Source organism: Electrona antarctica (genome assembly GCF_951216825.1).
Source record: "Electrona antarctica genome assembly, chromosome: 23".
NCBI classification, from domain to species: Eukaryota; Metazoa; Chordata; class Actinopteri; order Myctophiformes; family Myctophidae; genus Electrona; species Electrona antarctica.
Window position 1 is genome coordinate 35,964,874 of NC_136804.1, and position 25,000 is coordinate 35,989,873.

Sequence of the window (25,000 nt, forward strand, 5' to 3'; positions counted from 1 at the left end):
GGTACAAATACATGTATGCACTAGATTAGGTCAGATATATTACACTTCTTTGATCTGCTTTCAGAGCGGTGTTGATTTTGCAGACTAAAACTATTGGAGAAAAATGCCCGTCGATTGCCTTTTTTCTCTGACGAAAACTAAATGAAAACTAAGCTATGATGACTAAAACTAAGACTAAATATATTGACAATTTCGTCAACAAATAAAAACTAGACTATAATGTTAGGGAGAGAACTAGTGGAGAAGAGATCCAGTAGAGCTAAAAGACAAGTCATTTTATGTTTGGTTGCGCTCGGGTGTTGCACTCTGAAATAGCAGATCTACCAGCTCACAACTCGTCACAGTTGTGAGCTGGTAGATCGGCTATTTTCAGCATGCAACCAAGTCTAAAATCAGCCATTACGACCCCATCAAGGCCCACCAGGCCCGCCAAAATACATTTTTGTCAACTAAATAAACTGTAGATTTAGTCGACTAAAATCGTACGATATTTAGGGCTCCATCTTGCGAGGTTTTTTTGCAAGATGGAGCCCCCTGTCGAAATCTAGACACTAAACTAAACACTAAAACATTTCATGTAAAAAACAATTAAATGAACAAAAAAATAAACTACATTTTCGATTTATAATAATAATAATAAAACACTATTTGTATAACACCTTTCATGACATGACAAGTGCTTTACAGAGCAATGGAGGGAAAAAAAGAAAAACAAGGCATAAAACATAAAAATAATAGCAGTAATGCTAATTACTTCAGAAGAATGTTAATTATTATAGACTGAAGTTAATTACTTAAGTCTATATTAGTGGCTTAATTAATGGAGTATTAAAATGTTATTGTCTTTTGTATGTCCAATGTATTTGTATTTAGTTCATAAAAAAAATAACATAACTATAACTAAAAGCATTTGAAATGAAATAAAAAGGTTAATTTTCAGGATTCTATTTTAAAAATAGCAAAACATAATTCAGGATTTGAATTCGAATATATAGCAAAAATAGGTGATCTACAAGTTCAAAACGCGTTTTGAGCTTGTAAATCGGCTATTTTTGCTACGACAGAATTGTACAACGTGGCCCTCTCCATCGTCAAAGTTGCCCACCCCTGGTCTAAAGTTAAACCAGGGGTCTTCAACAGGGGGTCCAGGGCCCCGAGGGGGTCCTCAGACTTACTACAGGGGGTGCGGAACCAAATCTTTGTGTGAAAGGAACCTTTTTTTTTTACCTTAAAATAGCAGATCTACAAGCTCATAGTGCAGCACCGAGTGCCGCGCTACGAGCTTGTAGGTCTGCTATTTTTGAAAAATCGTGAAAATGTGGCCCGCGAACGTTTTAAACTCAAATCTTTGCGAATCGTCCTCAGGTCTAAATGGGTTAACCACTTGAATCCTGAAGGCTCATTCATACGCCAGTTTTAGGTGCTAAGCAACTCACCTTTTAATAGGTGATAACCTTATCACCTAAAGAGTGATAATAACGACACTCGCGGTGATGTCCTTAAGCATTGACCCCGCCTCTCTCTGGTTCAGATGCGTGGCTGCAAAACCAAGGGGACCGCCCACCCTACCTAGTCTAGACCAATCAGTGAAGGGGGTGATAGCCCAGAGTGAAAGGGGAGATGTCAGGGTGAGCGGTGAGTTGCTGCTCACCGCGGTGAGTGACGTGATGTTGTAGTTTTATAACTTTAGAAAACTACAACTAGTAGTACTCACCTAAAAGTATGAATGAGCCTTAAGATTCAAGCGTCACTGAATCCACGTTATGAGTCTGGCCAAAGCCAGGCTATGAGATTCCTATTCTGAGGAGAACATTTCAACATCAGACGCTACACAATGACAGTGTTGTCAAACACAAATCTATGATTTAATCTGCAACACAATTTTATACAATATGTAGTAAGTGGGGGTCCCTGCTTCATCTCTCTCTCTCTCTCTCTCTCATCTCTCTTTCTCTCTCTCTCTCTCTCTCTCTCTCTCTCTCTCTCTCTCAGCTAATTGGGGACCTTGGTCTGAAAAATATTGAAGTCCCTTGGGGCTCCATTTTCGTCACCGCTAAACCCCTTATCCCTAAATTTCTTTGCCTTTTTTTTACTATCTTGAATAGTTCAGCTAGCCTCTACATTGACACGTTGTGAGCTTGTAGACTGGCCATTTTAACTATTCAAAAATGTTTTGTAAAATAGTAAAAAAAGGCAAAGAAGTTTAGGGATAAGGGGTTTAGCTGTGACGAAAATTGAGCCCCTGGTCTAAACCATTATACAGTGTAGACAATATCCATCATTGGAAGCAACGAGGCTTGAAGCTCCACTCTCTGCTCTGCACACAGGTACAAAACACCGGGTGCACAAACCCTGGAAGCAGAGACACTCCATCATCTTTGGCAACTTGTCTGATGTGATGGGTGCTGTGGGCCAGACTGCAGCAGACCCCGTTTCTGTGTGTGTGTGTGTGTGTGTGTGTGTGTGTGTGTGTGTGTGTGTGTGTGTGTGTGTGTGTGTGTGTGTGTGTGTGTGTGTGTGTGTGTGTGTGTGTGCGTGCATGTGTTTGTGTGCGCACGCACGCACGTGCATGCGTACATGTGTGCTTAACCCATTTTGACCTGAGATTCTAAAAATGTCTTCTACATCCTGACAGTTTTCTAAAAAAGCTATGTTTCTATGTCAGTCGTTCTTCGATTTAAAAAAAATAGCAGACCTACAAGCTTGTAGCGCGCCACCGAGTGGCGCACTACAAGCTTGTAGGTCTGCTATTTTTCAATAGCTAAAGCATAACATAATGCTAACACCAAAAGGGGTTCCCGCCCAAAATGGGTTAAGCCAACGGTGTGTACATGCACATGTTGCACAAACGTGCGTATAATGCTTGATGGATATGCGCGTGCACGCGGAGCGGTGGTGTTTATGGGGTCAAAATGATTTATACTGAGTACAGTGGGCCCTATCATTAGCGGAGGGTGAGTACAGTCCTGTTTGGAGCCCCTCTCCCCTGCCTGCCTGCCTACCAGCCAGCCCGCCACGCCCAAGCCTGCAGGGCCAGCCTGCCGAGTGCTACAGGAGAACACAGACACTCCGTCCGCCCTGATTGATGTGCTGGACATGCCCCTCAACAGACCCCCCCCCCCCCCCCCCCCCCACACCCACCACCACCACCACCACCACCACCAAGCCTGCACATTCTCAGTGGTGTAAAAAGTACTCAATTGTAAAAAAAGAAAAAAAGCAAGTAAATGACTGGAAGCGATGATGGAAGGCTCGTCTGAGGACGACCTAGACTAGAGAGAGAAGTAAAAGTCCGGAATCCAAAATTTACTCCAGTAAAAGTACAAAAGTATTGGCATGAAAATGTACTTAAAGGACCACTTCACCACTTTTCAACTTCTCTTCCTATAATTGGTCCTCACTAATGTTCATGATAAAATACCACCATTTTTTCCTACTCAGTCTGTGTCTCATAGGAAGGCTGTGGGCAGTTCAGAAACCCGTCTACCAGTGACATCATCGATGGTGAATCCAAGCTAATAGAAACGGCAGGCTTTCTTTTCCTGAAAAGTTGCAATGCAAAAGTTGAAGCCATCGTTCTCACGATAATAAAAATCTAAATATATTTTAAAACAAATCTTGTTTAAAAAAAAATCTGCCTAATGATGATGTCACTGGTGGACGGGTGTCCGAACTGCCCAAAGTCCTCCTATGAGACACAGACTGAGTAGGAATTTTTTTTAGTGTTTTATCATGAACATTAGTGAGGACCAATTATATGAAGAGATGTTGAAAAGTGGTGAAGTGGTCCTTTAAAGTACCAAAAGTAGTACTCAGTATGCAGAATGTCACATTTCAAGTTTTCAAATGTATACAAATTGCAGATCTACAAGCCCGCAATGCATCGCATTGTGACGCATTGTAAGCTGTATAGGTATACACAGTATGCTATTTTCAAATGGCCAAAATGTATAGGGCTTAAGTGGTTAATGTATGTTTTGTTATAATCATCAAAGTAACTAGTAACTAAAGTTTTCAAATAAATGTAGTAGTACAAAAGTACAATATTTGCCTCTGAGATGTAATGGAGTAGAAGTAAGTATTGGAAGTTGGAAATACTCAAGTAAAGTAGCCTACGAATGCCTCAGAATTGTACTTACTGTAACAATACTTAAGTAAATGTAGGCCTACTTAGTTACTTTCCACCCCAAGACATTCTGCACCTAAACCCTGCATACTGTATGTCTGCATGAGACTCCGTCAGGGAGGGAGGGGGGATTCTGCATGAGACTCCGTCAGGGAGAGAGAGGGGGGATTCTGCATGAGACTCCGTCAGGGAGAGAGAGGGGGGATTCTGCATGAGACTCCATCAGGGAGAGAGAGGGGGGATTCTGCATGAGACTCCGTCAGGGAGAGAGAGGGGGGATTCTGCATGAGACTCCATCAGGGAGAGAGAGGGGGGATTCTGCATGAGACTCCGTCAGGGAGAGAGAGGGGGGATTCTGCATGAGACTCCATCAGGGAGAGAGAGGGGGGATTCTGCATGAGACTCCGTCAGGGAGAGAGAGGGGGGATTCTGCATGAGACTCCGTCAGGGGAGAGAGAGGAGGGATTCTGCATGAGACTCCGTCAGGGAGAGAGAGGGGGGATTCTGCATGAGACTCCGTCAGGGGAGAGAGAGGGGGGATTCTGCATGAGACTCCGTCAGGGAGAGAGAGGGGGGATTCTGCATGAGACTCCGTCAGGGGAGAGAGAGGGGGGATTCTGCATGAGACTCCGTCAGGGGAGAGAGAGGGGGGATTCTGCATGAGACTCCGTCAGGGAGAGAGAGGGGGGATTCTGCATGAGACTCCGTCAGGGGAGAGAGAGGGGGGATTCTGCATGAGACTCCGTCAGGGGAGAGAGAGGAGGGATTCTGCATGAGACTCCGTCAGGGAGAGAGAGAGGGGGGATTCTGCATGAGACTCCGTCAGGGGAGAGAGAGGGGGGATTCTGCATGAGACTCCGTCAGGGAGAGAGAGGGGGGATTCTGCATGAGACTCCGTCAGGGGAGAGAGAGGGGGGATTCTGCATGAGACTCCGTCAGGGGAGAGAGAGGGGGGATTCTGCATGAGACTCCGTCAGGGGAGAGAGAGGGGGGATTCTGCATGAGACTCCGTCAGGGGAGAGAGAGGGGGGATTCTGCATGAGACTCCGTCAGGGAGAGAGAGGGGGGATTCTGCATGAGACTCCGTCAGGGAGAGAGGGGGGGGATTCTGCATGAGACTCCGTCAGGGAGAGAGGGGGGGGATTCTGCATGAGACTCCGTCAGGGAGAGAGAGGGGGGATTCTGCATGAGACTCCGTCAGGGAGGGAGAGGGGGGGGTTCTGCATGAGACTCCGTCAGGGGAGAGAGAGGGGGGATTCTGCATGAGACTCCGTCAGGGGAGAGAGAGGGGGGATTCTGCATGAGACTCCGTCAGGGAGGGAGAGGGGGGGTTCTGCATGGAGTTCCAACCGCCACAAGGCCGTGGCCCGGACCTAAACCCTGCATATGTCTGCATGAGACTCCGTCAGGGAGGGAGAGGGGGGGTTCTGCATGGAGTTCCAACCGCCACAAGGCCGTGGCCCGGACCTAAACCCTGCATATGTCTGCATGAGACTCCGTCAGGGAGAGAGAGGGGGGGTTCTGCATGGAGTTCCAACCGCCACAAGGCCGTGGCCCGGACCTAAACCCTGCATATGTCTGCATGAGACTCCGTCAGGGAGAGAGAGGGGGATTCTGCATGGAGTTCCAACCGCCACAAGGCCGTGGCCCGGATTATCAAACATTCTACAGTGCATCAATCACTGCACATCGTTTAACCCATTTAGACCGTAGGACGGGTGGAGCCGTCTATAGGGATGTGCCGATGAGACAATTTGGCCGATATCCATATCCGATATAATTAATTGCCATTATGGCCGATAACCGATATAACCGATGTCGATATGATCTCATTCTGTATTTAAAAAATCACACCCGTGTGAACTGAGTGGTGTAAGGTTTTATATAGCATGATCAGCTGTGGTCTGACGTAATGTCTGACGTAATGAAATCACACAAAATATGTTAAGTAAAAAAAGCTATCATTTTTGATAAATGTATGTATCACACCCGGATGTGATTTCACAACTGGCTTTTTTTGCGCAGAGAAAATGACCACGGTTGCTACGGTCATCCAGTTCACCCGGGTGTGATTTAATTACGTCAGAAATTATTTTGAACATAGCAACCATGGTCATTTTTTTATGCACACAAAAGCCAGTTGTAGGAGTGGTTTACACCACTCAAAAATATAATTATTTTGGCCATTCTGAAAAAAGGCTGAATTTGAAAAAAGCAATGCCTCTTTATTCCAAAACAGGGATGCACCGTTATTGAAATGTTGGCTCATATCCCACATAAACCACCAACTATTGACTCTTTCGAAAGCTTCCCCAGAAAACACTGATATAATTTGCAGCCATCATCATCACAAAAGGCTTTTTCAGGCTTTGTTTAATTTATTTTTCAACATAATTATAATAAAATTCAATATCTGTTAAATCCGATATATTATTTTACCGATACCGAATACCGATTAATTGGTTTAAGGCCTAGCGCTTTTTCATTGATATCAAACGAAAAAATATATATTCTGATTTATTTTTTGGGGGTTGGCCTATCCTTCTGCACCATACTCCTTGCTGTTCGCGCATGCGCGCTGCCACTCACTTCCCTGTTTATCCCTCAGAAATAAAGGCTCGCTACGCGTAATCTAGGGAGCTCTCTGTGGTTTTGACCAGATGGCTATGCTTCTGTCTTCATTTCTGACTTCAACATGCCTCTCGCCCGGAATATTAACGCTTCTAGAGAGACTTTTATCGTAATGATCGTAAGCTAAGCAAGCAACATTATGCTTCAGAGTAAAAGCTGCCATATCTGCCCGGCAACCCAAGCTCCTATTTTGAAAGAAATCCCGGCGCTGATTGTGTTTTAAGTCTGCTATTTTATTTTGGAAAACTGTCAGAATTTTTTTAAATTTCGACGTCAGGCCTAAATGGGTTAGCTATCAGTGAGTATAGGGTGTAAAAACTAGTACGGCGCAATTCTTGTGGGCTTTAAACTCTAGCCCGTAACGTATACAAGCACACCGGATCTCTGCTGATGTAAACCGTGTACTTGAATCTGTTCTGTGAAGATGTTCAAATAAACTAAAACTAAACTCTCACACGTGACACATATGTGACCAGATTTGACTGAAATAAGTCGACATGTAAATATGAAATAAATGCTTAAACATGTAGCTAGGTGTAATGTTAGAGACCACAGAAGTGAACCTTTCAAGCCTGTTTTCTCAACTCGCTGTTTTCTGCAAGACATCACTCTATAAGCCTTATCTTCAAAACTGCCAAAAAATCCAATGGCAGTCCCTCAGTCAAATGTAGTCACATATGTTGACGCCCCCTCAATGAGATTTTGGTACGCTCTATTATGAAAAGGTCAACACCTCTCTAAGACCACTGGTTCCCAAACACTGGGTCGTGACCCATTTGTTGGTCACGGACACATTTTTATGGGTCCCTGTATTTTTTGTTTCCTGCATTTTGAATTTAATTAGCCTATTATTATTTCAAAACATTCCCAAAAACCTTTTTCATGAATTAAATGATCAAATTCAATGATTTATTTCCAGTAACAGGCTAAAATGTTCGGGAGCCACTGCTCCTATAGACATGGGGTTCTAAACTTGGGGGTCGCAACCCCTCGGGGGGTCGCCAAATTACTTTAGGGTATGCTCATATCTTTTTCCAAAAATTAAGAGATTACATAGTACACATAGTACATGCATAAACTTTCTTTAATGATTAAATCTGGTTTCAATATTTATTTATGATGTATTTTCACCATTATTAGGGTTATTGTAGTGGTCAATTTGTATTGGGGGTTGGGAGGGGGGCGGGGCGGGGAGGGGCGCGAGACATGGCCATAGCATTTCCAGGGGTCCCCAGCCAAAAAGGTTGAGAACCCCTGCCTGCTATAGAGCATAATTATGAGTGGCCTTGGTCGTCGTATACTACCAGCTCAGTGGCCTTGTGGTTAGAGTGTCCGCCCTGAGACTGGGAGGTCGGGGGTTCAATCCCTGGCCGGGTCATACCAAAGACTCTAAAAATGGGACCCAGTGCCTCCCTGCTTGACACTCAGCATCAAGGGTTGGATTGGGGTGTGTGTGTGTGTTAGGCTGCGCAACAGTGACACTTGGTTGTGCGAACAAACAAAACGCAATTCTCGTGCTCGGACAGACCCAGCCAGCCAGGGACGGACACAGCCAGCCAGCCAGCCAGAGACACACATAGCTGTCTATACGTAGGAGTGGTTGCACCACTCAAAAATGCCAGTAATGTCTTGGTATACTTCAGTTATTTGTCATGTCTGCCCTGTGCACTTTTTCATTACGAAGCCTGAAAGGCAAACAGAAATGTCGCTAATCACAATTACTTGTGTTTATTTATTTTGTGTAATCGTGACAGCCCTACATGTGTGTGTGCGTGTGTGTGTGTGTGTGTGTGTGAGTGTGTGTGAAAGAGAGCGAGATGGGAGGGGCGGCCACAGGCCCCCCACTGACTACGTGAGTAAACTACAGCTTTCCTCCTGAATCTCCCCCGGCAGCCTCATCATCTTGAGGGCCTTATGATTATGTCAACAAGGGGGAGAGACAGTGGAGGGGGGACGGACGGACGGGGGACGGACGACGGACGTTACACACACACACAGTAAGTACACACATGTCATGATGTCCGTCATGCTCCTCGCACGGAAATGCTGACCAGTCCAAACTGCCGGGACTCGCTCTTTTCCCGAGAAAAGAGGACACACGTTCTATTGAAGCGAGTATTGGGGGGGGGGGGGGCTGGGTGTATAGAGCAACTGATGCTCACACAGTCATCTTTCAGCACTTAAAAAGATCCCCTTTTTGCCATGATGGGCACGTCAATCAGCCCATCAATCAGCGCCACGCACGTGCACGCTCACGCACACGCACACGCACACACACACACACACACACACACACACACACACACACACACACACACACACACACACACACACACACACACACACACAGACCTCTGCTCCACCTCGTCTGTCCCAAGGTGAAGTGGTTTATTTGGACTGTGTCGCTGCGGTCGATGTATAACACCCCTGACTCTCTCTCTGTTCCTCGTGCTGCTCACATGTGTCCAGCACATGTCCCTGGACTCTGGATCAGTAGTGGAAAGCAACTGAGTACATTTACTTAAGTATAATTTTGAGGTGTTTGTACTTTACTAGAGTATTTCCGATTTCTAATACTTTTACTTACACTCCACTACATCTCAGAGGCAAAAAATACTTCCACTACATTTATTTGAAAACTTTAGTTACTACTGTAGTTACTTTGATTATTACCACAAAACATACATTAACCACTTCAGCCCCTATATACATTTTGGCCTTTTGAAAATAGCCGATCTACAAGCTCACAATGCGTCTTGTGATCTTATGTAGATCGGCTATTTTCAAACGATTTTAATACATTTGAAATTTTGAAACGAGAGAATTCTGCACAATGATTACTTTTACTGTTGGTACTTTAAGTATATTTTGATGCCAATGCTACTGTTACTCAAGTACATTTTGAATTCCGGACATTTACTTGTAACGGAGTAGTTCTACATTGCAGTATTGATACTTTTTGCTTACAGTAAGTAAAACAATTGAGGACTTTTTCCACCACTGTATTTCAGCTCCATTCATTCATTCATTCGGCATACGCGCTATGAAATGTCAAAAAAAGTAAATAAATACTTTTCATAAACTCATCCGCCCTCCTCCCCCGAATACTAGCCTCCCGCCCACCTTTTCCTCTGCTCTCTTTCCATTTCATATTTCTCCCTTTTCTCCGTCTAAAGGGATCCTCTCGTTCCTGCGGTCGGACATCTTCGCCAAGGCCCACCGTTGCGTTGGCACAGTGGCCGAGAAGTGAAAGAGCCATTCTTCAAAAGGAAACGGCGAGAGCTTCCATTCCGGCGGTCGCCGACGTTGCATCCCAGCAGCACGACCAGACCTCCCTGAGACCCGACTCAACCTAGTCTCACGTAGCCAGACCTCCCTGAGCCCCGACTCAACCTATAGTCTCACGTAGCCAGACCTCCCTGAGCCTCGACTCAACCTAGTCTCACGTAGCCAGACCTCCCTGAGCCTCGACTCAACCTAGTCTCACGTAGCCAGACCTCCCTGAGCCCCGACTCAACCTAGTCTCACGTAGCCAGACCTCCCTGAGCCCTGACTCAACCTAGTCTCACGTAGCCAGACCTCCCTGAGCCCCGACTCAACCTAGTCTCACGTAGCCAGACCTCCCTGAGCCCCGACTCAACCTAGTCTCACGTAGCCAGACCTCCCTGAGCCCTGACTCAACCTAGTCTCACGTAGCCAGACCTCCCTGAGCCCCGACTCAACCTAGTCTCACGTAGCCAGACCTCCCTGAGTCCCGACTCAACCTATAGTCTCACGTAGCCAGACCTCCCTGAGCCCCGACTCAACCTAGTCTCACGTAGCCAGACCTCCCTGAGCCCCGACTCAACCTAGTCTCACGTAGCCAGACCTCCCTGAGCCCCGACTCAACCTAGTCTCACGTAGCCAGACCTCCCTGAGCCCCGACTCAACCTAGTCTCACGTAGCCAGACCTCCCTGAGCCCCAACTCAAAATAGTCTCACGTAGCCAGACCTCCCTGAGTCCCGACTCAACCTATAGTCTCACGTAGCCAGACCTCCCTGAGCCCCGACTCAACCTAGTCTCACGTAGCCAGACCTCCCTGAGCCCCGACTCAACCTAGTCTCACGTAGCCAGACCTCCTTGAGCCCCGACTCAACCTATAGTCTCACGTAGCCAGACCTCCCTGAGCCCCGACTCAACCTAGTCTCACGTAGCCAGACCTCCCTGAGTCCCGACTCAACCTAGTCTCACGTAGCCAGACCTCCCTGAGTCCCGACTCAACCTAGTCTCACGTAGCCAGACCTCCCTGAGCCCCGACTCAAGCTAGTCTCACGTAGCCAGACCTCCCTGAGCCCCGACTCAACCTATAGTCTCACGTAGCCAGACCTCCCTGAGCCCCGACTCAACCTAGTCTCACGTAGCCAGACCTCCCTGAGCCCCGACTCAACCTAGTCTCACGTAGCCAGACCTCCCTGAGCCCCGACTCAACCTATAGTCTCACGTAGCCAGACCTCCCTGAGCCTCGACTCAACCTAGTCTCACGTAGCCAGACCTCCCTGAGCCTCGACTCAACCTAGTCTCACGTAGCCAGACCTCCCTGAGCCCTGACTCAACCTAGTCTCACGTAGCCAGACCTCCCTGAGCCCTGACTCAACCTAGTCTCACGTAGCCAGAACTCCCTGAGACCCGACTCAACCTAGTCTCACGTAGCCAGACCTCCCTGAGCCCTGACTCAACCTAGTCTCACGTAGCCAGACCTCCCTGAGCCCCGACTCAACCTAGTCTCACGTAGCCAGACCTCCCTGAGCCCCGACTCAACCTAGTCTCACGTAGCCAGACCTCCCTGAGCCCTGACTCAACCTAGTCTCACGTAGCCAGACCTCCCTGAGCCCCGACTCAACCTAGTCTCACGTAGCCAGACCTCCCTGAGTCCCGACTCAACCTATAGTCTCACGTAGCCAGACCTCCCTGAGCCCCGACTCAACCTAGTCTCACGTAGCCAGACCTCCCTGAGCCCCGACTCAACCTAGTCTCACGTAGCCAGACCTCCCTGAGCCCCGACTCAACCTAGTCTCACGTAGCCAGACCTCCCTGAGCCCCGACTCAACCTAGTCTCACGTAGCCAGACCTCCCTGAGCCCCAACTCAAAATAGTCTCACGTAGCCAGACCTCCCTGAGTCCCGACTCAACCTATAGTCTCACGTAGCCAGACCTCCCTGAGCCCCGACTCAACCTAGTCTCACGTAGCCAGACCTCCCTGAGCCCCGACTCAACCTAGTCTCACGTAGCCAGACCTCCTTGAGCCCCGACTCAACCTATAGTCTCACGTAGCCAGACCTCCCTGAGCCCCGACTCAACCTAGTCTCACGTAGCCAGACCTCCCTGAGTCCCGACTCAACCTAGTCTCACGTAGCCAGACCTCCCTGAGTCCCGACTCAACCTAGTCTCACGTAGCCAGACCTCCCTGAGCCCCGACTCAAGCTAGTCTCACGTAGCCAGACCTCCCTGAGCCCCGACTCAACCTATAGTCTCACGTAGCCAGACCTCCCTGAGCCCCGACTCAACCTATAGTCTCACGTAGCCAGACCTCCCTGAGCCCCGACTCAACCTAGTCTCACGTAGCCAGACCTCCCTGAGCCCTGACTCAACCTATAGTCTCACGTAGCCAGACCTCCTTGAGCCCCGACTCAACCTATAGTCTCACGTAGCCAGACCTCCCTGAGCCCCGACTCAACCTAGTCTCACGTAGCCAGACCTCCCTGAGTCCCGACTCAACCTAGTCTCACGTAGCCAGACCTCCCTGAGTCCCGACTCAACCTAGTCTCACGTAGCCAGACCTCCCTGAGTCCCGACTCAACCTAGTCTCACGTAGCCAGACCTCCCTGAGCCCCGACTCAACCTAGTCTCACGTAGCCAGACCTCCCTGAGCCCCGACTCAAGCTAGTCTCACGTAGCCAGACCTCCCTGAGCCCCGACTCAACCTATAGTCTCACGTAGCCAGACCTCCCTGAGCCCCGACTCAACCTAGTCTCACGTAGCCAGACCTCCCTGAGCCCCGACTCAACCTATAGTCTCACGTAGCCAGACCTCCCTGAGCCCCGACTCAACCTAGTCTCACGTAGCCAGACCTCCCTGAGCCCCAACTCAACCTAGTCTCACGTAGCCAGACCTCCCTGAGCCCCGACTCAACCTATAGTCTCACGTAGCCAGACCTCCCTGAGCCCCGACTCAACCTATAGTCTCACGTAGCCAGACCTCCCTGAGTCCCGACTCAACCTATAGTCTCACGTAGCCAGACCTCCCTGAGCCCCGACTCAACCTAGTCTCACGTAGCCAGACCTCCCTGAGCCCCGACTCAACTTAGTCTCACGTAGCCAGACCTCCCTGAGCCCCGACTCAACTTAGTCTCACGTAGCCAGACCTCCCTGAGCCCCGACTCAACCTATAGTCTCACGTAGCCAGACCTCCCTGAGCCCCGACTCAACCTAGTCTCACGTAGCCAGACCTCCCTGAGCCCCGACTCAACCTAGTCTCACGTAGCCAGACCTCCCTGAGCCCCGACTCAACCTAGTCTCACGTAGCCAGACCTCCCTGAGCCCCGACTCAACCTAGTCTCGGCGTAGCCAGACCTCCCTGAGCCCCGACTCAACCTAGTCTCACGTAGCCAGACCTCCCTGAGCCCCGACTCAACCTAGTCTCACGTAGCCAGACCTCCCTGAGTCCCGACTCAACCTAGTCTCATGTAGCCAGACCTCCCTGAGTCCCGACTCAACCTAGTCTCACGTAGCCAGACCTCCCTGAGCCCCGACTCAACCTAGTCTCACGTAGCCAGACCTCCCTGAGTCCCGACTCAACCTAGTCTCACGTAGCCAGACCTCCCTGAGCCCCGACTCAACCTAGTCTCACGTAGCCAGACCTCCCTGAGCCCCGACTCAACCTAGTCTCACGTAGCCAGACCTCCCTGAGCCCCGACTCAACCTATAGTCTCACATAGCCAGTCCCGACTCAACCTCTCCGAATGCTGCTATATAGAGTCTAGAACTACACCTCCCAAAATCCGAGCAAGGAAGCTGGCATTTCTGTTCACATATATTAAAAAAAAGGTCTTTACATTTATTTATTTTTATTTCTGCTAAGCAGCAAGCTATACTGTATAAGCTATATTAGATGTATGCGATTTATATTAGGATACATTTGCGCAACTGTAAAGACGAAACGGAAGTGGGGACTGGGGGGGGGGGCATATAGCTATGAAGGATAGAGACAGAACCGGAGCGTTAGCCCCGCTCGAGCGAGCGGAAGTTTAGCCTAGCCGCCTAGCCCTAGCTAGTTTAGCCTAGCCGTGGCTTACGCACGTGACGTCATGAACGTCCGTCCACCTCCATTAAAGTGCTGCAATTCCACATTTCGCCAGTAGGTAGTGAGTGGCAGCTTCAACGTTGGATAGCCTTACTGGGGGCTTGGGGGGGAGGCTGCACCGTTCTCCAGACTGTATGACGGAAGCATCCGAAAATTGCGAGAGGCAACAGTCTGGCGATGCGAGACTACACTCAACCCCACGCGATCCTACTGTATCTCTCTCAGAATAGCTGTGTCAGCACAATGGCAGAAAAGTAAAAAAAAAAAACACAAGTCTAGAACGTTGCACTTTCATCCATCTCGTTTCGGGATGCTTGGTCTGTGCTGCCGACCCCTGACGGCCCCTGGGAGGGGAGCTGACGGCCCCTGGGAGGGGAGCTGACGGCCCCTGGGAGGGGAGCTGACGGCCCCTGGGAGGGGAGCTGACGGCCCCTGGGAGGGGAGCTGACGGCCCCTGGGAGGGGAGCTGATGGCCCCTGGGAGGGGAGCTGACGGCCCCTGGGAGGGGAGCTGACGGCCCCTGGGAGGGGAGCTGACGGCCCCTGGGAGGGGAGCTGACGGCCCCTGGGAGGGGAGCTGACGGCCCCTGGGAGGGGAGCTGATGGCCCCTGGGAGGGGAGCTGACGGCCCCTGGGAGGGGAGTTGACGGCCCCTGGGAGGGGAGCTAATGGCCCCTGGGAGGGGAGCTGACGGCCCCTGGGAGGGGAGCTGACGGCCCCTGGGAGGGGAGCTGACGGCCCCTGGGAGGGGAGCTGATGGCCCCTGGGAGGGGAGCTGACGGCCCCTGGGAGGGGAGTTGACGGCCCCTGGGAGGGGAGCTGATGGCCCCTGGGAGGGGAGCTGACGGCCCCTGGGAGGGGAGCTGACGGCCCCTGGGAGGGGAGCTGATGGCCCCTGGGAGGGGAGCTGACGGCCCCTGGGAGGGGAGCTGACGGCCCCTGGGAGGGGAGCTGACGGCCCCTGGGAGGGGAGTTGACGGCCCCTGGGAGGGGAGTTGACGGCCCCTGGGAGGGGAGCTGATGGCCCCTGGGAGGGGAGTTGACGGCCCCTGGGAGGGGAGTTGACGGCCCCTGGGAGGGGAGTTGACGGCCCCTGGGAGGGGAGCTGACGGCCCCTGGGAGGGGAGTTGACGGCCCCTGGGAGGGGAGTTGACGGCCCCTGGGAGGGGAGCTGATGGCCCCTGGGAGGGGAGTTGACGGCCCCTGGGAGGGGAGTTGACGGCCCCTGGGAGGGGAGCTGACGGCCCCTGGGAGGGGAGTTGACGGCCCCTGGGAGGGGAGTTGACGGCCCCTGGGAGGGGAGTTGACGGCCCCTGGGAGGGGAGTTGACGGCCCCTGGGAGGGGAGTTGATGGCGAGCGGCGAGCAGAAAGAGAGAGTTCCTGAGACAGGAACGCAGGCGTGTCAGAGAGGAGGCAGACAAATGGATAGCGGTGTCAAATCTAACATACTGATGCTGTTCAGGTCATGCCAGTCTGGGGGTGGCCTCTCCGACTCTCAGCAGGCGTAGGTATGCATGCTTGTTCACGTATGCTCAGTCACGCGTGAATGAGTGCACACATGCACCCCTGTGCGCATATTAAATATTCAATATATATATATATATCGCAGGAACACTATTGCTATTTATAAACTTGGGTAAGAGGGCTCTAGCTGGAATCCGTCTACATTACAATATACACAAATATTTACAGTAATAACATGAGCCCATTCTCAAGTCACTGAACATGCAATAAGTCAGTGTTGATTTCGTCGACTAAAACTATGGCGAAAAATTTACCTTTTTCCACTCGCGAAAACTAAATTAAAACTAAATAAAAACTAAGCTATGATGACTAAAACTAAGACTGAAGATAATATTGGCAATTTCGTCAACAAATAAAAACTAGATTAAATGTTAGGGAGGGACTAGTGGAGAACAGATCCAGTAGAACTAGAAGACAAGTTTGGTTGCGCGCTGAAAATAGCAGATCTACAAGCTGTCACAGTGTGACATGTTGTGAACTTGTACAACGCCATCACAGCCCGCCAAAATATAAAACTGAATCAAAATATGCTGTCACAATTAACACTTTAACGCAAGTAATTGTAACACACATAAGATAAAGGGAGGTCTCACTGATATTATTGAATAACCACGATCAAAAGCTCAGTGGCCTTGTGGTTAGACTAGAGTGTCCGCCCTGAGACTGGGAGGTCGAGGCCGGGTCATACCAAAGACTCTAAAAATGGGACCCAGTGCCTCCCTGCTTGACACTCAGCATCAAGGGTTGGATTTGGGGGTGTAAGTCCCTGCAACATACTAGCGTCATGTCCAGGGGGTGTACTTGTACATCAAGCTGCCTCATGGCTACAGAAACAGGAGATAGGCTCCTGCCCTATTGGCCTCATGGCTACAGAAACAGGAGATAGGCTCCTGCCCTATGGGCCTCAAGGCTACAGAAACAGGAGATAGGCTCCTGCCCTATTGGCCTCATGGCTACAGAAACAGGAGATAGGCTCCTGCCCTATGGGCCTCAAGGTTACAGAAACAGGAGATAGGCTCCTGCCCTATGGGCCTCAAGGCTACAGAAACAGGAGATAGGCTCCTGCCCTATGGGCCTCATGGCTACAGAAACAGGAGATAGGCTCCTGCCCTATGGGCCTCAAGGCTACAGAAACAGGAGATAGGCTCCTGCCCTATGGGCCTCAAGGCTACAGAAACAGGAGATAGGCTCCTGCCCTATGGGCCTCATGGCTACAGAAACAGGAGATAGGCTCCTGCCCCTATGGGCCTCATGGCTACAGAAACAGGAGATAGGCTCCTGCCCCTATGGGCCTCATGGCTACAGAAACAGGAGATAGGCCCTATGGGCCTCATGGCTACAGAAACAGGAGATAGGCTCCTGCCCCTATGGGCCTCATGGCTACAGAAACAGGAGATAGGCTCCTGCCCCTATGGGCCTCATGGCTAAAGAAACAGGAGATAGGCTCCTGCCCTATGGGCCTCATGGCTACAGAAACAGGAGATAGGCTCCTGCCCTATGGGTCTCATGGCTACAGAAACAGGAGATAGGCCCTATGGGCCTCATGGCTACAGAAACAGGAGATAGGCCCTATGGGCCTCATGGCTACAGAAACAGGAGATAGGCTCCTGTCCTATGGGCCTCATGGCTACAGAAACAGGAGATAGGCTCCTGCCCCTATGTGGGCCTCATGGCTACAGAAACAGGAGATAGGCCCTATGGGCCTCATGGCTACAGAAACAGGAGATAGGCTCCTGCCCCTATGGGCCTCATGGCTACAGAAACAGGAGATAGGCTCCTGCCCTATGGGCCTCATGGCTACAGAAACCGGAGATAGGCTCCTGCCCTATGGGCCTCATGGCTACAGAAACAGGAGATAGGCCCTATGGGCCTCATGGCTACAGAAACAGGAGATAGGCTCCTGCCCTATGGGCCTCATGGCTACAGAAACAGGAGATAGGCCCTATGGGCCTCATGGCTACAGAAACAGGAGATAGGCTCCTGCCCCTATGTGGGCCTCATGGCTCGGCAAGGCTACTTACTTATGATCAATGGGAGAAACCTTCAAGGATCACAGGGACAGAGGTAGAATCACATGACATAAACATGGAAACACTAATCCACTGGAACGCCGTCCCATTGGGTAACACGACGTGAGCTGCGGGGTATAATTTATGCCATGAAACAGAAACATGTCAGTTAAAACATTGGGGGGGAAATAAATGACAGAGAACGAAGAAGAGAAGAGGGGACGAAGAGGTGTCCTTTCACAAAGGAAAAAGGCAAAACGTCCATAAATTCCGCAACCCATGCCGTCCGTCCCCACACGCCAGCCAGAGCCTGTTGAAATGAAACACTTACAGTAGCTACACACAGATAAGCATGTCCTCATTGCGCTGTACCCGAACTCCTGTCTTAAGAAATGAAATTAAAAAAAAGTTACATTTGAAAACGAATTGAAAGATGAGACAATGTCTCAGGGATTAGTATTAGAAATGAATCATGATTCATCACCATCATTTAGTTTGGGTTATATAGTCTGACTATAGAAACCACGACGTCGCATGTTCTTGAGGGGAAGAAATTATACACATTAATTCAGGTATAAAGAGAAAGAGTTTGAAAAAGGCCAGAAAACAGAAAAAATTGTTTGAGCTTCAGCTTTACAGCCCACCTGAAATAAAACACTGTTTTAAAGGGGGGGCGGAGGGGGGGAGACTTTTTCTTTCTTTACCACTGACATCAGTACAGAGCTTCATAGTTTAAGCCATTTTGGGCGGGAACCCCTTTTGGTGTTTTAACTAAGCATTATGTAATACTTTAGCTATTGAAAAATAGCAGATCTACAAGCTCATAGCGCGCCACCGAGTGGCGCGCTACAAGCTTGTAGGTCTGCTATTTTTGAAAAATCGTAAAAATGCGGCACAAATCTTTGAATATATATTCTTTCAGATCGAACGTTTTTTTTATTTCGACGTCAGGCCTAAATAGTTTAAAGAGCCTCTCCGCCCACACCGGGCGGTATTTGTATATTTCTTTTACAAAGTGATCAAACAGGCATTGAGAGAGAAGCCGTGTAGAGGGAGGGGGAGTGGGCGGACAGACAGACTTTTGTCACCTACATAATGATAGTGACGGCATGAACATTTTGGATAACAAGTGACGTTTTCCCCAGACAAAAGTCAACAGTACTGTTGTCTCTCAGATATTCTTCAATGTTGTGTATCAGCGGAGAACTACTAAAGATTGTCGTCCCCCTTTAAAACAGTGAAATAATTGACATTCCGCCTGAGACTAAATTACAGTCTATATCAGTGCTAATCCATGGGTCACTTTGACTATCTTGTTCACGCTGAACTGAATTTAAATCACTGACGGAATGACTGACACATGCAGCTTTAAAGCTGCTATAAGCAATAATATGTCAACATTTTAATTACCTTTTTATTTTGTATTGTTTTGGTATTCAGACAGCAATGGGTAGAGCGCTCCCAAAAATATTTAGTCTCTGTGACACATCTAGGGGCCACAATCTGCATTCAAAGATTTTCCTAGAAGCTTTGTCATTGGTCGATTTACCCGTCTGCTTCCTGATTGGTTAGTCATTACGACCAGGTTTTCTTCGACCAATGACATCTTTGAATGCAGATTGCAGCCCCTAGATGTGTCACAGAGACTAACTTTTTTTGGGAACGTTCTACCCATTGCAGCTTTAACAGACCACACTGTGTAAGTGGTATGAAAACCATTTTAATGTTATCTGGATGTTCTTTCTCTCTTGAATTAATTTTCATCAGTCGTGTTATTACTTTAACTGTGAGAGAGTAAAAAAATTACTTCCTATTTCACAGGTCCATTCTTACACCACAGTGAAATAAGCACTCTTGAGTTTGTAGTGCAAGGAGAGCTATACAGTGGGACTGAAACCCAGCTAAGAACCAAATGGCGGATTAAGGGTTAAGAGGCCTTTATTCAATCACAGCCAGCTTCTGGAAGTTGCCACGGAATGGAATAAAGAGTCTTCAAAGGGCAGCAGGTGACATTTTGTTTTATTTATTATTGACAGCATGAATCCAAATTCACAACACATTCACTCGGTCACTGCAGTATCGTCTCGTTTTGCCACTTCCGGATGGTGGGCGAGATTGAACATGAGGCCGTATACGTGACATAGTCTTGCACCAATAGAGTGTCGCAGTCCCGCCCCCTACCATGGACCAGGAAATGATTCTCCGTTCATTTTCCTCATAGACATTTCAGAAAGTATTTATTTAAAGACGTTTACGCCGCGGACAAAGCCAACTCGAGTCGTGACAAATCATGACAACAAACACAATTTTTTGGGCCGAACAAATACTTAGAAAGAAGAAAAAAACGGCAGGTTACAACACTTTTTTTGTTGTTTTTCTTCTTTGTAATTATTTGTTTGGTCCAAAATATTGTTTGTGTTGTCATGAGTTGTCACGACTCGAGTTGGCTTTGTCCGCGGCGTAACCGTCTTTAAATAAATACTTTTTGAAATGTCTATGGGAAAAATGCATTGGGATTCATTTCCTGGTCCATGGTAGGGGGCGGGACTGCGACGCTCTATAGTCTCCTCGACAGACATTGTGTGTATCGGGAATACCTACTCTTGACTGTCTCCCCCGCCTATGTAGAGTGGATACACCATACTCGAGAAGATAGGGCGTGGACGGGAAGCATACACTATATAGCGTTGGAGATGACGCATGACAATCTGAGTACAATAGAGCGTTGCAGTCCCACCCCCTGTCATGACGACGCCAGGCCCAGGAAATGATTTCCAATGCATTTTTCAAAAAGTATTTATTTAAAGACGGTTACGCCGCGGACAAAGCCAACTCGAGTCGTGACAAATCATGACAATAAACACAATATTTTGGACCAAACAAACAATTACAAAGAAGAAAAACAACAAAAAAGTGTTGTAACCTGCCGTTTTTTCTTTGTTTGGCCCAAAACATTGTGTTTATTGTCGTGATTTGTCACGACAAGCGTTGGCTTTGTCCGCGGCGTAACCGTCTTTAAATAAATACTTTCTGAAAAGTCTATGAGGAAAATGAACGGAGAATCATTTCCTGGGCCCTGGTAGGGGGCGGGACTGCGACGCTCTATTGAGGTCTTTGTTGGGGGAGTTTGGGTACTTCCTTTGTCCTACAAGTAGGTTTATCGGTTTCGAGGAACCCAGAGCAGCAGCACCTGACCACGCCCTCTTTTTAAGTCTTGGAGGCGATTTGAAGCCAACCAGGATAGAAAAGGCTATAGAGCGCCGCAGTCCCGCCCCCTTTCATGACGACGTCTGGCCCAGGAAATAATTCCCCATTAAATTTTTTCTCACAAACATTTAAAAAAGTATTTATTTAAAGACCTTTAAAGCCGCGGACAAAGCCAAATCGGATCGTGACAAATCATGACAACAATAGTTTGGGCCGAACAAATAATTACAAAGAGGAAAAACAACAAAAAAAGGTATTGTACCCTGCCCTTTTTTTCTTCTTTCTAATTATTTGTTCGGCCCAAAATATTGTGTTTGTTCTGTTGTCGTGATTTGTCACGATCCCAGTTGGCTTTGTTCGAAGCTTACGGATCTTTAAATAAATACTTTTTTGAAATGTCTTATGTCGTCATGAAAGGGGACTGCGACACTCTATTGAAGGTAAATGTATGCTTTCGACTGAAAATAGAACAGCTAGAAGAACTCATAATGGGTAAGGCTGTGTTCACACGTAGCATTTTATTTTCTGAGTGGAAAAAGCACTGCCTGCCTGGAGTGCATTCTGCGCCGATATATATATATATATATATATTAAGGACCATTTCGAGTCGACAAAGTGTTCAGTGTAGACCAGACAGTGGCCTTGTGGTTAGAGTGTCTGGTTAGACTGTAAAAATGGGACCCAATGCCTCCCTGCTTGGAACTCAGCATCAATGGGTCGGATTGGGGGGTTAAATCAACTAATGATTCCCGAGCGCGGCGCACGCTGCAGCTCACCGCTCCAAGAGAGATAGGTCAAATTCGGAGAACAAATTTCACTGCGGTAACGCGTGTGACTAATCGTACGACTTTGACCTTTGATGTTAATTTGCGGTCCAGGCAACTTGATTACACTTTGCCTTTTTAACAGTAAACCATGGTGAGGAAGAGGCTGCTTAGCTTTAGCTCTACTGACAGACAACAAAGAGGTTGTACATAACAAACGGAGTAACCTTTTTTCGCCGGATTTTCACGGATCAAAAGCCCAAATACTTCAGTATATGATCTAAAGGTAATAAAACAATCTCGGCAGCGTATAATATTTGATTAAAACGCGGGTAACGTGTAGTACGCAGTAGAACTGTTAATCAACAGGTACTTTCTCTGTCTCCATCTTGGGTGGTGTTTTTATGAAACCGCCCACCTCCTGAGCACTGAGCAGTAGTCAGATCTCCACCTACGGATACGCCTGGTGGCAACTAAACTAAAAGTGGGTGGAAACAATTAATATTAATAATAATAAAAACCTGAAACAAATAGACATTAGGATGGTCCTTCCCATTGCGACAACTGTTTTCAAAGCAGTTGTACTTTTAACAGCGGCCATTTTTGCTGCTGTCGAAGCCCAAACTCTGAATTTTCTGTTATCGCGATCTCTGATCTCCGTCATCGTCCGGCTATGCAAGATTATCCCAGCAGCAATTTCAACATCGTGTTCAGCTTTTACTCCTTTTTGCCAAATATCTGCCGAGTGCACTGACTGTACCCTGTATTCTGAAGGCCTGGATCCCACAGAGTTCTATGGAAATGCAGTTGGTGGAAGAACGCTATGTGTGAACAACATGCCATAAGGTTTGGAGGAGGAATGGGAGTTATATTGTCTCTCTGCTTTGTCACCACGTTTAGCTACAGTTCCAACAACGCGTGACCTTGAGGGGGGAGTATAGACGAGAGGCATAATATGGTCCGACGGAGCATTGGTTCGACATGCGTCCGCACCTCGGACTAGCGCCTGCTCCCGTGCTTGCGGTAATGGTCAGGTTAGGGTTTGAGGTGGTTTGTCGTGTTTCGGACCAATGACTAGTCGGACCAAACACATGCACCCAGTATAGACACGATGGGTGGGGCACCAAAAAAAAAGTAAAAAAATAAAATAAAATAAAAGATAAAATTAATATAAGGGCAGAGAGAGAAGTAGGAGGAGGAGGACGAGGAGAAACGGAGTAGAGTCGGGGGGAGAGGGGTGAGGTGGGGGTGGGAGGGGGGTACAAGCACAAGCGCCATGGCAACACATAGAAAGAGGAAGAAAAGAGTTACCCATAAGTAGCCGCCGTTTCACCCTCTTGTCCACATCAGCTACTGACGTGGCATTGAACTCAGAGCTCTCAATTGCAGCCTCATCTTTCTCTAAAAACACAAGTGACACAACAAGGGGACAAACAGTGAGCAGCAGGTTAATGAGGAAGCCCAAATGACCAGAACCTTCAGCCCCCTCTTGGCGTTTTGAGCAAAAACCAAAACTAAAAGATTAAAGAAAACCCCCAAAAACAAAGCCAAGAAGCAAGAAGCAATGAAAAAAAGTAGCTAAAAATCCCGGTTAGATTAGAGTGTTAATCTCGTCACCCAAAAAAAAAACCTAAATGGTGAAGAAAAAAATAAATCCCCCAGAGCAAAAACAAACAGCAAAAAGTAAAAAATCAGTCCTTTTAAGATTTTCAAAAATAAAAGCGGTGGCTGGGAGGGAAGTGGGGTCAGGGATGGAGTGTGAGGGTTTGTGGGAGAACGGTTGGAACAACAAACAATTAAAATAAAAAGTTAAAAAATAAATAAAATTAAATAAAAAAGAGCCAATGACAATTTAGGGGTGAGGGGAACATAGGGATGGAGGGATGGGGAGGGTGAGATCGTTCCCGATGCTGGCGCTGCCATTTCGCTGCCGATTCTGCCTTCCATATCAAACAGCCGCAACTCTGACAGCAATGATACCCTCGCAATTCAGACAGAAGAGGAAGGGGGGGGGGGGGGATGGGGTGAGGTTTGGGTGTGGGGGGAGGGGGGCAGAAGCAAGATAAGAGGACGAAGACTATGACAAAGGAAGGTGACACAGGGTTGGGGGGTGTATGAGCCACCCGAACACTCAACAGTAGAAGAAGAACGAGAGGTGACGAGAGAGAGAGAGAGAGAGAGAGAGAGAGAGAGAGAGTACGAGAGGAGCATGAAGGAAACTGGTCCCATCGTGGCTTTCAATGGGAGAAGTTGATGAGGGAAAGTGGGGTTCGGGGGGGTGGTGGGTGGGGTGGGGAGGGGAGGGGGGGGAGGGGTGGCGTGCAACAGAAGAAGCAGCAGGTATAGTCTGGGGGCATAGCGCTGGTTGCCTGTTTGTCTATGGAACACATCACGACTGGCTTTTATAACATAATAGTCAACGCTGGGAGGGACACGGTTGTAAAGATGGCATACATGCATGAGGAGGAGGGAGACGGGAGGTGTGTCTGGGACTCGGGGCGTCTCACAAGAGGTGATGCCCGAGTGGGACGTGGCGAGGGAGGGGAGGGGAGGGGAGGGGGGGGGGGAATCTGGACGGCCTGGGACGAGAGAGAGAGAAAGAGAGAGAGAGAGGGTGGGAGGGAGGGAGGGACAGACTGTCTCTCCCTGCATGGACCACTGAGTGATTATATTAGGCTCTGAAAGAGCGAGGTCCCTGTGAATGGGGCTGGTGCCACTCGGCGCTGTGGGGACCGACCGGGTAACGCTGTTTGATGTGCAACACTCAGTCCTATATGGAACGGGGGGTGGGGGTGGTGGGGTAATTAACCCATTCTGGGCGGGAACCCCTTTTGGTGTTAACATTATGTTATGCTTTAGCTATTGAAAAATAGCAGATCTAGAAGCTCATAGCGCGCCACTTAACTTGTAGGTCTGCTATTTTTGAAAGATCGTGAAAATGTGCCTGAAACGTTTGAATATATATTGTTACAGAGGCGAGTTTTTAACTCAAATCTTTGCTTCTGGGGGGAGGGTCCCTGGAACAACATATTTTCAGATGGGGGTCGGCGGCCAATGTCATATATATTTGGGGTCCTTGACATGAATATGTTTGAGAACCACTGACATAGAAACATGGGTTTTTCAGAAAACTGTCAGGATGCAGAAGACATTTTTTAGAATCTGATCTCAGGTCCAAATGGGTTAATGCCTGCTCCGTCACCCCGGCCGGGCCTGGGACGGTGGGACCCACCACTACTGCTTTCTCTCTCCAGTCTTGATGGACAAGAGTGGAGCACCAGCATGGCTAAAGTGCACTCAGGGGATGAATGGAGGCTTTTCTGGACCTCGGCTAACTGTTGGAATGGGTTTGTGTGAAACGTATGGCTGTGGCAAGTACGTGCGTGCGTGCGCGCGGGTG

General features: G+C 48.6%; 1 protein-coding gene across 1 annotated transcript in view; it reads right to left on the reverse strand.

The window, feature by feature from the left end:
* Positions 1–25,000, reverse strand: part of scube1 (signal peptide, CUB domain, EGF-like 1) — a 136,903-nt gene that overhangs the window by 38,246 nt on the left and 73,657 nt on the right. The window contains exon 6 of the mRNA XM_079494788.1: positions 22,912–23,001. Within this exon, the coding sequence (XP_079350914.1) occupies positions 22,912–23,001 (90 nt within the window). The remainder of the gene's footprint in view (positions 1–22,911; positions 23,002–25,000) is intronic.